Raw genomic sequence first — 12,942 nt, 5'->3', positions numbered from 1 at the left:
GGAGGTGTGTCACTTTTTCCATATTACGTTATTTACTGACTTAGTGATGTTTCTTGATCACTCACTTTCTTGATCACTCACTATCCTTCTTTCTTTGTCTTGCTCTCGCGCTCTCTCTCTCTCTCTGAAAGAAGATAGGATTAGCCACTGCAAGTCTTCATTGAGATGAGCAGATTATCAGTGAGCCACCTTGCCAGGCTTGTGTATGTGTTGTGCATACATACATATATGTGTGTGTATATGTAAGGTGGTTGCTTGTGAATGCCATTAATAGAATGATACTTTATAATGACTTGTTTGTACTTTCCTGTGCACGTGGTCGTGCCTGTGTTCTTGGTACCAGGGCCTATATGGGGCATGCTGCTGTGCCTGTCAGTGGTAGTTTTTAGTACTGCATCAATAGAGCTGTAAGACCATTCCCCCCCCCCCCCCCCCCAAATCTGTAATGGTGCTTTTGCTGGACTAGAAGAACTAATCTTGAGTTTTCAGATGCTTGAGGTTTTAAATGGAGAGACAGTGGCAGGTCAAAGTCTCTCTCTCATTCTCTGAATGGCGATTTTGTATTTCTGACATGCATGCTCTAGAAAGACAGTGGTGTTAAAGCAGTAAGCAAGAGATGCTTGTGTGTGCTTGTGCGTGTGTGCGCGCACACAAAAATGTGGGTAATGCATGTTTGGGTGTTACCTCTGCTTGAAGGGCAGCAGTAACCCAAAGCTCTTCACAACCTTTACTCGCCATCTCATTTACAGCATTATTCAAGCAAACCAGTGACCATGACTAGATTATATACCAAGACACCACTTATCTATTGCTTCAGATGTTGTATTAATGTTGAGTAATGTTATGCATTTGTTGGAAGAAATTACTTCATAATGAATTACTAATAACACAAACTTGCAGAGAAATAAGTGGCTGTGAGAGAGGGAACCTGCTTAGATGAGCAGAGAGCGGCAGGGTGCGTTTGTCTGTGTGTGGGTGGATGAATGGGTGCGAGCGCATCCAGGTCGTCCATTTGCCCTGTGACTACAGGCTCCAGTGTCATTTTCGATTCGTCATACACACACGCACATGTAATTTGTTGTTACTGCCACAGTCAAGGCTAACTCTTTCCAATAGCAGGGGCAGCGTGTGTGTGTGTGTGTGTGTGTGTGTGTGTGTGTGTGTGTGTGTGTGTGTGTGTGTGTGTGTGTGTGTGTGTGTGTGTGTGTGTACACGTTTGTGTGTGTGTGTGACGGTCTGTCTCTTCCAACGCCTGTGTCTACAGACACAGCATGTCTGTGTGGGCGTGTGAGTGTGTGTGGGCGTTCATTCCGGGCTGCCATTCCATGCGCAAGTTCATCTGAATTCTCTTTGCGACGCAGCTGACAGCTTCTCGGGGCTGGTTGTCAGAGCAACAATCAGCATGACGCGCCCAAGCATAAGAATCGGTCTAAAGTAGGTGTGTCGTACGCCAGCTTCGTTTAACCTCTCATCCTTCATCTCACTGCCACTTCCCAGCATGCCGCTCATGCAGTCGTTCAGGGCGCGGAGGGAAGCTTCCGTGCTGACTGTCCGTCTGCGCGGGTCCGTCCATAACGTGGGACCTCGCTGCTGAGGAAGAGCGCGGCCTGGAGTGACACCATATTTGGGGACCGGCCGTGACCGTATGACAAAGTGGGATAAGCTCTTTCTCAATAGGAGGAAAGACGAGGAATTTCCTTACTGGACTAGGTTTACTTTGGCCATATTCAGTGAGAAAGGAGAGGGTTAATGTTACCGTAGCATTGTGTAATTGGAAAAAAGAACTGGACTATCCAAAACACACCATTATGTTCCTAGTCAAAATTTCTTCCTTTCAAACTGCTGCACTTCTGGTCTGGGGAGGCCCAACCTGGTTATCAGCCCATATCCCCTCCTTCGCAATTACAACTAGACAATGGTGGACCAGTTTGGAACCACTTCCTGTGGATAGTTGTCTTGTCCATAGGTAGCAGATATCCTACCATGGCAGCCATGTCCGGAGTGTGAAAATAGGCAATGTGTCATACACGGAGTGCCACTCCTGCATGTGCCCGTGCACAGTTTGCGGTCCGCAACAGAATCAGTCCGAAAACACATGCGTGTTCTGACTCTTGTTGGAATCCCCTACTGTCTAGACAGCTGTGTGCTGTCTTCCGGCTCCAAGCACAGCACTGACTGACGGGAGTTGCAGTGGTCTCGGGCTGCACTGTCGCCATGGTGATATTGGATGAGTACTTCTTTTGGGATGCATGGAGGCAGAGGTGACTGCACGGTCATGCATTGCTGTTTTGATTGTACTCTGATGATTTTCAGGGTCGGCTTATGTTTAAGCCTCACACTTCCGTTAATGAAGCACTGTGCCTTCGCGTCAGTGATTTTCAGCCACATTCTCTACACTCTCTCGCTCGCTCGCGCTCGCTCTCTCTCTCTCTGTTTGTCTGTGTGAGACTATGTGGTTCTGCATGGCCTCGGTAGCATATCCGTTATAGATGTAGAGCCAGAATGTGCCTGCCCACATGTGTACATTTCATTTGCATTTTGTGCCAAGTGGCCAAGTGTCAGTAAGATTTGTTTGTTTGTTTTCTTTTGATCAGTCAGTGCTTGCATGCATGCTTTGGTAGCTCTCCATGTATAGACCTGTATCCGAATTTCTGTCCTTCTGTGTCATTCTTCTTGTGTGCCACCTACTGTGTGCACTCACATCTGTTGTTCAAGATTTAGACACACCTTAAGTACCACTAGATGTGTTGGTAGTCGTGTGTGTATGCATGGGCATGGGCACAACTACGCGGTAGCCTGCAAATCAGATACACTCCTGAAGATTCAGTGTCCATAAGCATATCCGTCATTTTCTCAGCATCCCCTAAAATCAGCAGACTTCCCTTAACCTGTTTTTAGATCCAGCATTTACTGTGGAGCCTGTAGATAAAATGCTCAGGCTGTTAATTAAACCCTTTAATTGGCTGCCTCAACTGTGCGGTGAGGTAGCATGGCACAGGGGCTCGAACACACCATGAGCAGAGGCAAAGAGCACTTCTCCCGTGGGGTGCTCGGCAGGACAAACGCACTCCTCGGGAAGGGAGAGGACCACGGAACTCTAGCTGATGTCCTTAACTACAGACGTACGGCTTATAGAAGTGGCATATATGTACTGTATTCCCCTTCCTAGCTTACTTCCTCTCTCCACTACCTTCTCTCTCCCCACTCTGGACCGATTGCTTTTAGGATGGTGATGTACCATCTCATAAATCAAAGTGCATATTAATCTCGATCTCTTTCCGATTCCCTTCCCACCCTCTGTCTCTCCGCGCCTCCCTCTCTCTCTCTTTCCCTCCCTCCCTGTTTGCAGAGGGCAGCGCTCCCGAGGGCAGTAATGAGAACGATGGCAGTGCATGTGGTAGTGACTCCACCCTCTACAGGCAGAGCGAAGGTAAGCCCTGGAGTCCAGCAGGGTCTCTGTCTGATGTGTGCGTGGGAAGCCGCTCTAGAGGAGACTGGGTTCGTGAACCTGGGTCAGCCTGCGATACTGCACCTCCATGCAATTGGGAGGGAGGGAGGGGCTCACTGCTGTGTAAGTTCTGTTTTTCATTAGGTGATGTGAGCATTGTGCGTTCGCTTTCGGGCATCAAGATTGAGCTCTTGACAATCAAGTGTTTGCTGAAGCAGTGTAATGATGAGAACACTTGAGATAACAATTGTAAAAGAAATGGAACAACCAAAACAAAAATCTGTGTGCACACACATACACATGCACACACAAATACACACACACACACACACACACACACACACACACACCCCTTAACTCTCAGAGGGCAAAGGAAAGGCACACTTCACAAAGAGACAGTCCTGTAGGGTATATCCTGTTTAATAAATGTCACCATCTGTATGTGAAAGTCAAACTGTGTGTGTGTGTGTGTGTGTGTGTGTGTGTGTGTGTGTAGGTCACAGCATGGCGGATACGCTCACTGTTGCCCTGCGTGTTGCTGAGGAAGCCATAGAGGAGGCTATCACTAAAGCAGAGAGCTACAGGGACAGCCTGGTTCGGCCCTCAAGATCATCCCCCTATACACTAATCCACCCTCGCAGTGTATCCACCCAATCATACACTTATCCACCCTCTCAATACATCCAGCTAGCCATATACCCTACTGACAACCCCCCCCCCAATACATCCACCCAATCATACGCTAATCCATCCTCTCAATACACCCACACAGCCATACACTACTCCACCCAAACATCCACACACCTGTCCACTAATCCAGCCTTTCAGTACATCCACCCACACATATACCCTTCTACTAATCCAAACTGTCAATATATCCACCCTCTCTTTGCATCCACTCTCTCAATTCAGCCACCCACCCAAACACCGTTCAGATAATCCACCTTCTCCATATATCCACCTATCCATCTTTTAGTTTTTTTTCCACTGCTGTCACATACCCAGTTTACTGCATCAGATCAAGCCCTTCATGACTTGCTTCTGGATAGTTAGAAACATGCAGTTCATGGCATACAGACCCACCAGTTGTATTCAGCAATCTCTCCAGTCCCAAATAATTGTAAAACACACAGGATAAGATGTCACATATCCTATGCTAAACCATTGGTTTCACATAACGCCCAGCCCATTCACTTCATACAGCAACCATATGACAAACTCTTCATAGAGTTTGTTATCAGTGTTTTGCTGAATTAAGGCCGTAATGCCTCCAGAAGGCTCAGCAGTGAGGTCTAGCATCCCAGCCTCACTCTGCTCCAAAGTCACCAGCGGCATACACGCCTTTTAGACATAAACCCACAGTGGCCACCCTGGTGATTAAGGCTGTACCCAGCCCCACTCCCAACTTTCCAAGTCCCATATGGACTTTACGCATTACACCAACAGCAACTATACAGTTCATCAAATATTTACCCACTGTGCTTCCCCTGCATAGCCAATTACTTCCTGACCTATACAGTCCTTATTGTCCTTCCCACTGGCTAATGCTGTACCCAGCCTCGGTGCCACCGGTCCCATCTGGGCTCTGCCATATTAGACATGATAATTACATGTGTGATCTCCCTTGGATGCTCTTTATGGTGCCTCTGTGAAATGCTGTTAGGATCAGAAGAGGTAGGTTAGCTCTTCTCATCCTCCTGAGGAAGTGGAGGTACTGCTGTGCTTTTTCACAGTGGAGATGGCGTGAGTTTTGCAGTTCAGATCATCCGTGGTGCATACTCCAAAGAAATTGGTGCTGCTTACCTGACCCACTGGTTTGCCTTGTATTGTGAGAGGGATGTACTCCATGCATTTCTTCCTGAAGTCAGCTTTGGTTTCTTTAGTTTTGTTTATGTTCAGCGAGTTGTTATCCTCGTACCATGCCACAAGTTGGTTCAACTAATCCCTGTAGCTTGATTCATCATCCTTGCTAACTGAGGCCCACCACTATTGTCATTATTATTTGTGGTTCTTGTTGGACTTTGCCTGGCAGTCATGAGTCATCAGAGTGAACAGTAGGGCGCTCAAGACGCAGCCCAGAGGCTCCCATGTCCTTATGTTGACGGGTCTCGATTTGTTTGTTCCAACTCATATAGACTGCAGTCTGTCTGTGCGGAACTGCAATATCCAATCACATAGTGAAGTTTCAATGCCTAGTGAGTCCAGCTTCTTCATTAGGTGCTGAGAAATTATTGTATTGAAGTCTATAAAAAGCAGCCACACACTGTCTTTGTAACTGTTTTGTTTTTTTAGGTGTTTTGCTATGTTACACTGCTAGGGTGTTGTCAGTGGAGTGCTTTCGTCGATATGTGTATAGGAGTTTGTCACGTGTTGCGGTTTGGAATTTTGGAAGTTACATGGTCTATTATGAGCCTTTCAAAGCACTTCAATATGATATGGGTGAATGCTATAGGGCAGTATTTGTTTAGAGATGTTGCTGGTGATTTCTTTGGTGTGTGTGGTGGTCTTGAAGCACTTTGGAACTATGGCTTGATCCAGAGAGGTGTTTATATATCTGTGAGAACTTAAATGGCCCACTAATTCCCAGAGTGCTCTTCCTTGTATGTTGTCTGGGCCTGTTGCTCTCTGTGACTTTCAAGGGTCTTTCTGATATCATCTGAATCTAGGTGTAGTTACTCACCTTCCAGGTTCTGGGGAGTTCTTGCTGTTTTCTCCGAAATATGAGTTGAGTTCATTAAGAAATTCAGTGCTGTCATTACATTGTGATGCATGGTGTTTGTAGTCTGTAATGGTCTGAATGCCTAGCCATAAGCCCGTTGGATCATTTATAAACCGGTTCTGTATTTTCTGTCCGTATGCTCGATTAGCTGCCTTCACTCTACAAATCAGGTTCACTTTCACAGATCTTGGTGCATCTTTGTCTCCTGACTTGAAAGTGTCATTCCCTGCTTTCGGGTTCCTACGCATCTCCCTAGTGAGCCATAGCTCTGGGATTGCGAGTGTAGTGATGTTTATGATGTTCACATCATCCACACACATTGATATGAACCCTGTCACAATCTCTATATTGGTGAGAAGATCAGACATGACTGCCTCTTTGAACATATTCCAATCTATACTGAGTGCTGACACTCCTCCATCTGGATAGGATCTTATCTGCTTTACTGCTGGTTTGCTCCTAGTTATCAGTTGCCTTTATGCTGGGGTCAACATGACGGAGGGATGGGCCCAACTTCCAAGATGAGGAGTGAGGGATGGCTTTATGTGCCTGCTTTACATTTGGGTAGACCTGGTCCAGTATGTTTTGCCCTCTGTTTGCGAAATCTACATGGTGGTGGTGGTAGTAGTTGGGCAATACTGATTTTGGGTTGACTTGGTTGAAGTCCCCAGCGATAACATGTGCGCAGTCTGGGTTAGCATTTTGTGTCTGGTAGCTACAGTATAGACAAGGCTTCTGCTTTGTTGGCATCTGGGGGGAAATATGTCGCCGTAATATAGACGTTTGGGAATCTTTTGTGTTCATGCACCAGCCATTGTTTACATAAATGCAAATTCCAACCACCTTGAGAGTTCCTGCTGAGTGACTGAGTGCTGCACCAAAGGCTCTTACAGAGCGCCCCCCCCCCCCCCCTGCTAATGGTGTTATCAGCTATTGTGGTGTTCAGCCATGTTTCAGGGAAAATGAGAAAGCAGCAGTTCCTCACCTTGTGTTGGGTGTTCAATTCCACTCTCAGATAGTCCATTTTATTTTCCAGTGATCTAATGTTGGATAAAGGGATTGATGTAAGCGCGTGTCAAAGCTTTCCTCCTCATCCTTGCGCTAATGTCTGCTCTCATGCTCTTGGGACGCTGCCTGTGTCCAGCCCTGTTTGTAGATGGAGCCACTGCTGTGCAGGCCTCTGGCTCTTGTAGAGGCAAGATTCCTTGTTCGCTGAGTGTTTTGGACTCTGTGACAAATAACTTCCTTGGTCGATTGCTGGATTGGCCAGACGTTTGAATTCTAAGTACTGCAACTGTAGACCATTCTCATGTCCATTTTTGAGTAGAAAGTATGTTTAACATAAAATGCATAACATAAAACATAATGTTTGACATAAAACAGGAGCTGGAGTAGCCGCTGCCATCTGGAGCACCGCCATCTTGAGTTATCAGAAATAATGATATGGTTATTATACCATTCCTCAAACAACAAATCTCATGGTGGCAAAAGCCTTTTGCATCGTTCTGTACTTCCAAGAACTCCTTCACAGCACCCCTTAGTTCACAGTCTCTAAAACCAAATTTCGCAAACAAAGATTTGCAGACTTACAGACCCTGTAGCGCCTGTCCCCACTGGCTTTAAAAATGCCTGCCATCCACAATCTCTAACCTCAGCTACCAAATCTGCAGCTTCTTCCTTTCAAAAGCTTCAAATGGATTTAATTCTATAAAATAAAACTATCCATTTACTGTCCGACTGCAATGCCTTGTCCAGCCGCAGCGTAGGTAAAGCAGTACTCGGTGGAAAGAGTAGTTTCTTACCGACATCTGCAACCAATTTCCGATCTCTCACTTCAGCCCATCTACCAGTACTTGTAGCCTGCACTCACTCTCCAATACCCTCACACACAAACCTAATCACTATTCATTTCACTACTAGATAAAGAGTTGAGTTAATTATGTGCTTATTATCAAAGAAACCTGCTAATGAGCCAAGTAACTGATTTATGTCTCTGTGTAGATAATCCCTGCAACAAACTAACCCTACAAGCTTCAATTTACAACTAGGCTCTTCACCTGCCCACTGTCCAAGGTTTTGTAGAGTTGGAAGGACATTGTAAGTCACTCCAAGCAAAAATTTACTACAACTCATATCCATTACCAGCAAGTCTCACCAGGTTTCTCTGAAGCCACTGGCCTTGAAAAGCCACTGTTGTGTGCCTTCCTTCCTCTTGCTGTTCACTAATAAAAAGAGTCATCGTTCACCTTCTGTCTGGCTATCTAGCCTTATTAAAATCTTACCACAAATCACCTGACCGGAGCCCCGTTCTTCGCAGCCCGGCCGCGTCCATAACCTCTAATACGCTCTTGGCTCACTGCGCTGCCACTCTCTCCCTGCTTTGGTGACCGAAGCCACTGCTTTTAATCAGCACACCCTCGAACCCCAACAAAATCCTCTTATGCCTTAGCACATTTAAATCGCTTAACCGGACGTGTCCGCGGTAGCTCCAGCGAGCCTCTCCCGTACCATGCCGCACTACTTAAACAGCACGGCAGCCCTAGCCGCCTCCTTACAGCCTTGTCCGCGATCCTCTCAAGCCTCTCTGCTTCAGTGATTGTGGCCACGTAAACCGTCATCTGATGCGAGGCAGCAAGCCAATCTGGAGGTGCCACAATTTCAGTTTACCTGGTAAAAATAATTTCTCGTTGTTCTTAGTAGCCTTCACCACTTCTGTCTTTGTCCCCACAACTGGCTCTTTATCAATAAATGCTGCACTATACCATCTACCTAAACTCCTAATGGACATCTCCACTATACTGTAGAAGGTAACAGTTCTCATTCGATCAAACAATTTCCCGTATATCTTCAGAATAAGCATTAACCAGAATAGTAATCCTCTCCAGTACCTGGCAGAACCTCATTGCCTTCCAAAAGAGACTATGCAGTACCGAGCCAAATGCATTAACCCAAAAAAGCCACATGTAGGTCCCTACGCTCTTTCGTCACTGTCTGAATCTGATGCCAGCTTATACTGCTATGCTCCATGCAATCTGCAAAACCTGAAATCCCTGCTTTTTTTGCACCGATGTATCATATACTTATTCACTTCGCGTGGACACTGGCGCATTGCAATCATACTAAGAGTCTTATAGACTGAAGCCCTGTAGAGCAAAACGGTTCAATCCACAAAGAACCATTCTCAAAAAATCTTCTCTGCTCTTCTCCACTCCTTGAGGATAATGCCTTTCTTCCATACTCTGACCATCATCAAAGAAAACCGGTGACGGATATCCACAGGTGTTCAGCTGATAGGACACCCATTAAAGCAAGAGAGCAAGACAGCTGACATGAATGCATGAAGGCAGCAAGATGCAATGGACATGTAGACAGTTGGCTCCGTCTAACAGATCCGTGCACTGCAGTATATACCACTTACCCCCTTCATCCTTCATCATTCCACTTTTAATCACCAATCTGTCTTTTTTCTTAGAAAAAAAAAATAGACGTGCTGCCTGCAATTAATCTTTTATTGATTGTGTGTCTGTCCCTCTCTGTCCCTGTAGGAGAAACAGAATGAGGCCCGCTACCTACGGGATCACCGAGAGGAGCTCATAGACGAGCTCGCGACCACCATCGTCCAAAAAGTGAGCGCGTTTTTACCTGGGGGTCTTACTGAACATATTTCACTTTAGTAATACAATATAATAAAAGGCAATAATATCATCTCTCTCTCTCTCTCCATATCCAATATCCTTTTCACTTTCACCCTCTCTCTCTCTCTCTCTCTCTCTCTCTCTCTCTCTCTCTCTCTCTCTCTCTCTCTCTCTCTCTCTCTCTCTCTCTCCCCCACTCTGTCTGCAGATCATTCACAGAGGGAAGCGTTCAGAGATGCAGGCAGAATATGACTTTGTTTGGTCTCAGGCTCAGAACAGTGGACTTCTGTCCCCAATCTCTGCATCAAGCATGCACCTGTCAGCACAGGACACACACGCCACTGCACAGCACAGCAATCTTGCCCAGGCCTGCCTCAAGAACACCTGGGTAAAACCTACACACACACACACACACACACACACACACACACACACACACACTCTCTCTCTTTCTGATTGACCAGCTCACAGAAGATGAGTCATACACACACGTCATTTCAAAATAGCCCTGCTTTTAAAAAAATCATTATACATATAATGCATACAAGTCTACTCCCACACATAGAGAAAAGCGCACCTTCCTACTTATATATTTTTATTCAGTCTCATTTTTATTTTGTCTATGAGAAGGCTATACAGACAGTCATTCTCGCACATTAACACTATCCAGGTCTCCTGGTAAATCTGTTCTCATTCGAGGCAGGTTTTAAGGGGAAATGTATGTTTCTGGTGCCCTCTACTGGTAAAGTTTTTTTTATATATACAGCCTTCACTCATGATTTACAAGACTGAAAAATTGGTCACTGAAATGTTCAGAAAAGAGGCTTTAGGGTTTTTTACTTGAAAAAATCTATGTTGAGATTAATGGGAATTTGAAAACATTTCAGGAGCCATTAATATTAGTTCTAAGCCACATTGGCATGAGTCAGGGTTGGAAAGGACTTTGTTCTTGTCCTCTATTTTAATGGACATTTTATTGACAGTTGGTGTTGGGGAACGTGGAATTGGAGTTAAAGATTTTTACGCAGATCTGGTGGGTGGGTTTTGGTGTGTCGGCACGTTCACTGAACAGTATCTCTGTTGATCATTGTGTTGATGCTCGATTGTGTGTGCGTGCATGCGTGTGTGTGTTTAGAGGTCCCAATCTGCCTTTTCCCTGACAAGTGATGAGTCTCCAGACAAAGCCCCAGAGGCTGATGAGACAGCCGGAGGGGCAGAGCCAGGGGAGGAGCCACATATCCAGCTTTACTCCTCCCTCCGTAGAGAGTCCCGTGCTTCTGTGCCAGGCTGGAAAAGCGTGGACCGCCTGGACAACTCCAGTAGGTTCACACACTCACGGACACGCACACAGAAATACACAGTGACACACTGCCAAAGATACTTGGAGGTACCCGTATACAACGTGCTTTCATATTTTAAATTTGCATGATTGCTCTGCACGGTGATAGAATGGCCAGGAGATATGGGACTGTTTTTATAGGAACATGTGTACCCTGCGGTGCAAACACTCTTGCTTTTCCAGATGGATAATGCTATCATACAGTGTTAAACACACTCAGGAGTGGTTTCAGGAACACCAGGATGAAGTCAAATGCCCTCTTTGCAGTTCTCAGCATCAAACTTGCAATTAAGATGCAACTAGGATGTCAAAGAAGATTCTACCTCCTTAATCTGTCAATGTAGCAGTTACTGGTCCAGTATTCCACTACACATGGGTCAGGACCGGTGGGACATCGTTTCAAGGATTAAGTCAATAACGTCCCTGTGTTGCTTATGATGATGCTCATCTCCTTCAGTAGATCCTCTGTCTTCTTTTGTGAGTGTGAAGTGAGTCTCTCCCTCCTTAAGCAGGTGTGCAGAGTGTCCTGTTTACCCTTTTAGTGTGTGTGTGTGTGTGTGTGTGTGTGTGTGTGTGCGCGTGTGTGTGTCTCTCACAGACGCCTCGTCTGTGCTGCAGTCCCCGGATGGCAACTGGATGGCCCTGCAGACCTCGCAGCATTCCCGGCCGAGTCTGCTGACCAAGCGCAAGAGCCTGGTGTTCAACGTCCTGGAGAAGGAGTCTGGCGTGGTGTCTGCGTACGATGAGCTTGGCTCTGACTCCGAGGCTGGCGAGCAGGGCGGCTGGGGCATGGCCCTGCTGCAGATTCGTCGCCGCCTCTCCGACGAGACGTATTACACGGACCCGCAGCACGAGCCAGAGTGGCCATGCGCCCCGCTGCGCCAGCCCGCCACGTCGCCCTCCTCGGGCCAGTACACCAACACGGAGACCCTCAACTCGGATTCAGAGGCCTCGGCAGAGCCGCCCGGGCAAGCGTGCGAGCCCACTTGTAACTACCCCCAGGAGGGTAGAAAAGGACCTGCCGAACCTCATCCACCGTACGCTCCCTATTTGCCCTACAGACACCCGCCTGCGGTCACGGTCTCGTCCGACACCCTGGACGTGAACTTTAACCCCCGGGTGCGCGGGGATAGCAGCGAAGGGGAAGAGCAGAGCGAGCAAATCAGGCGGTTCCGGCGGCGGAGGCGGAGCAAGCGTGAGCTGGATGAGCACAGCTGTGCACACAGTGCATTATACACGACTGCCACAGCGGTGAGAAAAACCGCAGCACTCAACATTCTTTCCTATTACTTAGTGCTGTATTCATTGCTGATAAAAGCAGCGCTTGCTGTCATCAGCAGTAGTATTGTTCAATTCTGTATCCAGTGTTGCACAGTACTTGTATATACTACTGTGGTCCTCTCCCTCTTTCTCATTCAAAACATAGAGATATTTAATTAGAATATGCAGTATTAAGATTTGTAAATACACCGATCTCTGAAGTTTGGGAGAAGCCCAGTACCAGGACTGCAAACATTGTTGAAAAACATACTTGGGTGAATTTTCTTACACCACAAGGGGGCACCACAGGCACATGGTTTCACTACCGTCAAGCTCACGTAACTACAGCCGTCAGAAGGCGTCGGCGACTGACCGACGGCCGCGCTTAATGTGCTGTGTTCCACGTCGGTGGTTCCAGGTGGTCTTCGTCAGTGCTGTTCTGGCCGATAGTGCATGTTGAATTGGCGTCAGCAATCGGCTTTGAGAGAGTTTTCTGCAGTTTAGTCTAAATTTGACTTAAAACAAGATAATAGACATAAAC

At 46.7% G+C, this 12,942-nt stretch overlaps 1 protein-coding gene across 2 annotated transcripts in view; it reads left to right on the top strand.

Annotated features, from left to right (window-relative positions):
• The window catches only part of myripb (myosin VIIA and Rab interacting protein b), an 83,535-nt gene that overhangs the window by 59,391 nt on the left and 11,202 nt on the right, over positions 1–12,942 (top strand). For both annotated transcript variants that reach the window (XM_081718819.1, XM_035525912.2), the window contains exons 5-10: positions 3,350–3,430; positions 3,945–4,042; positions 9,713–9,793; positions 10,011–10,190; positions 10,938–11,121; positions 11,740–12,392. In XM_081718819.1, the coding sequence (XP_081574945.1) occupies positions 3,350–3,430; positions 3,945–4,042; positions 9,713–9,793; positions 10,011–10,190; positions 10,938–11,121; positions 11,740–12,392 (1,277 nt within the window). The remainder of the gene's footprint in view (positions 1–3,349; positions 3,431–3,944; positions 4,043–9,712; positions 9,794–10,010; positions 10,191–10,937; positions 11,122–11,739; positions 12,393–12,942) is intronic.

The sequence above is a fragment of the Electrophorus electricus genome, chromosome 1, assembly GCF_041902795.1.
Source record: "Electrophorus electricus isolate QZ-2024a chromosome 1, ASM4190279v1, whole genome shotgun sequence".
In the NCBI taxonomy this organism is placed as follows: domain Eukaryota; kingdom Metazoa; phylum Chordata; class Actinopteri; order Gymnotiformes; family Gymnotidae; genus Electrophorus; species Electrophorus electricus.
This window is presented reverse-complemented; position numbering and strand designations above follow the sequence as displayed.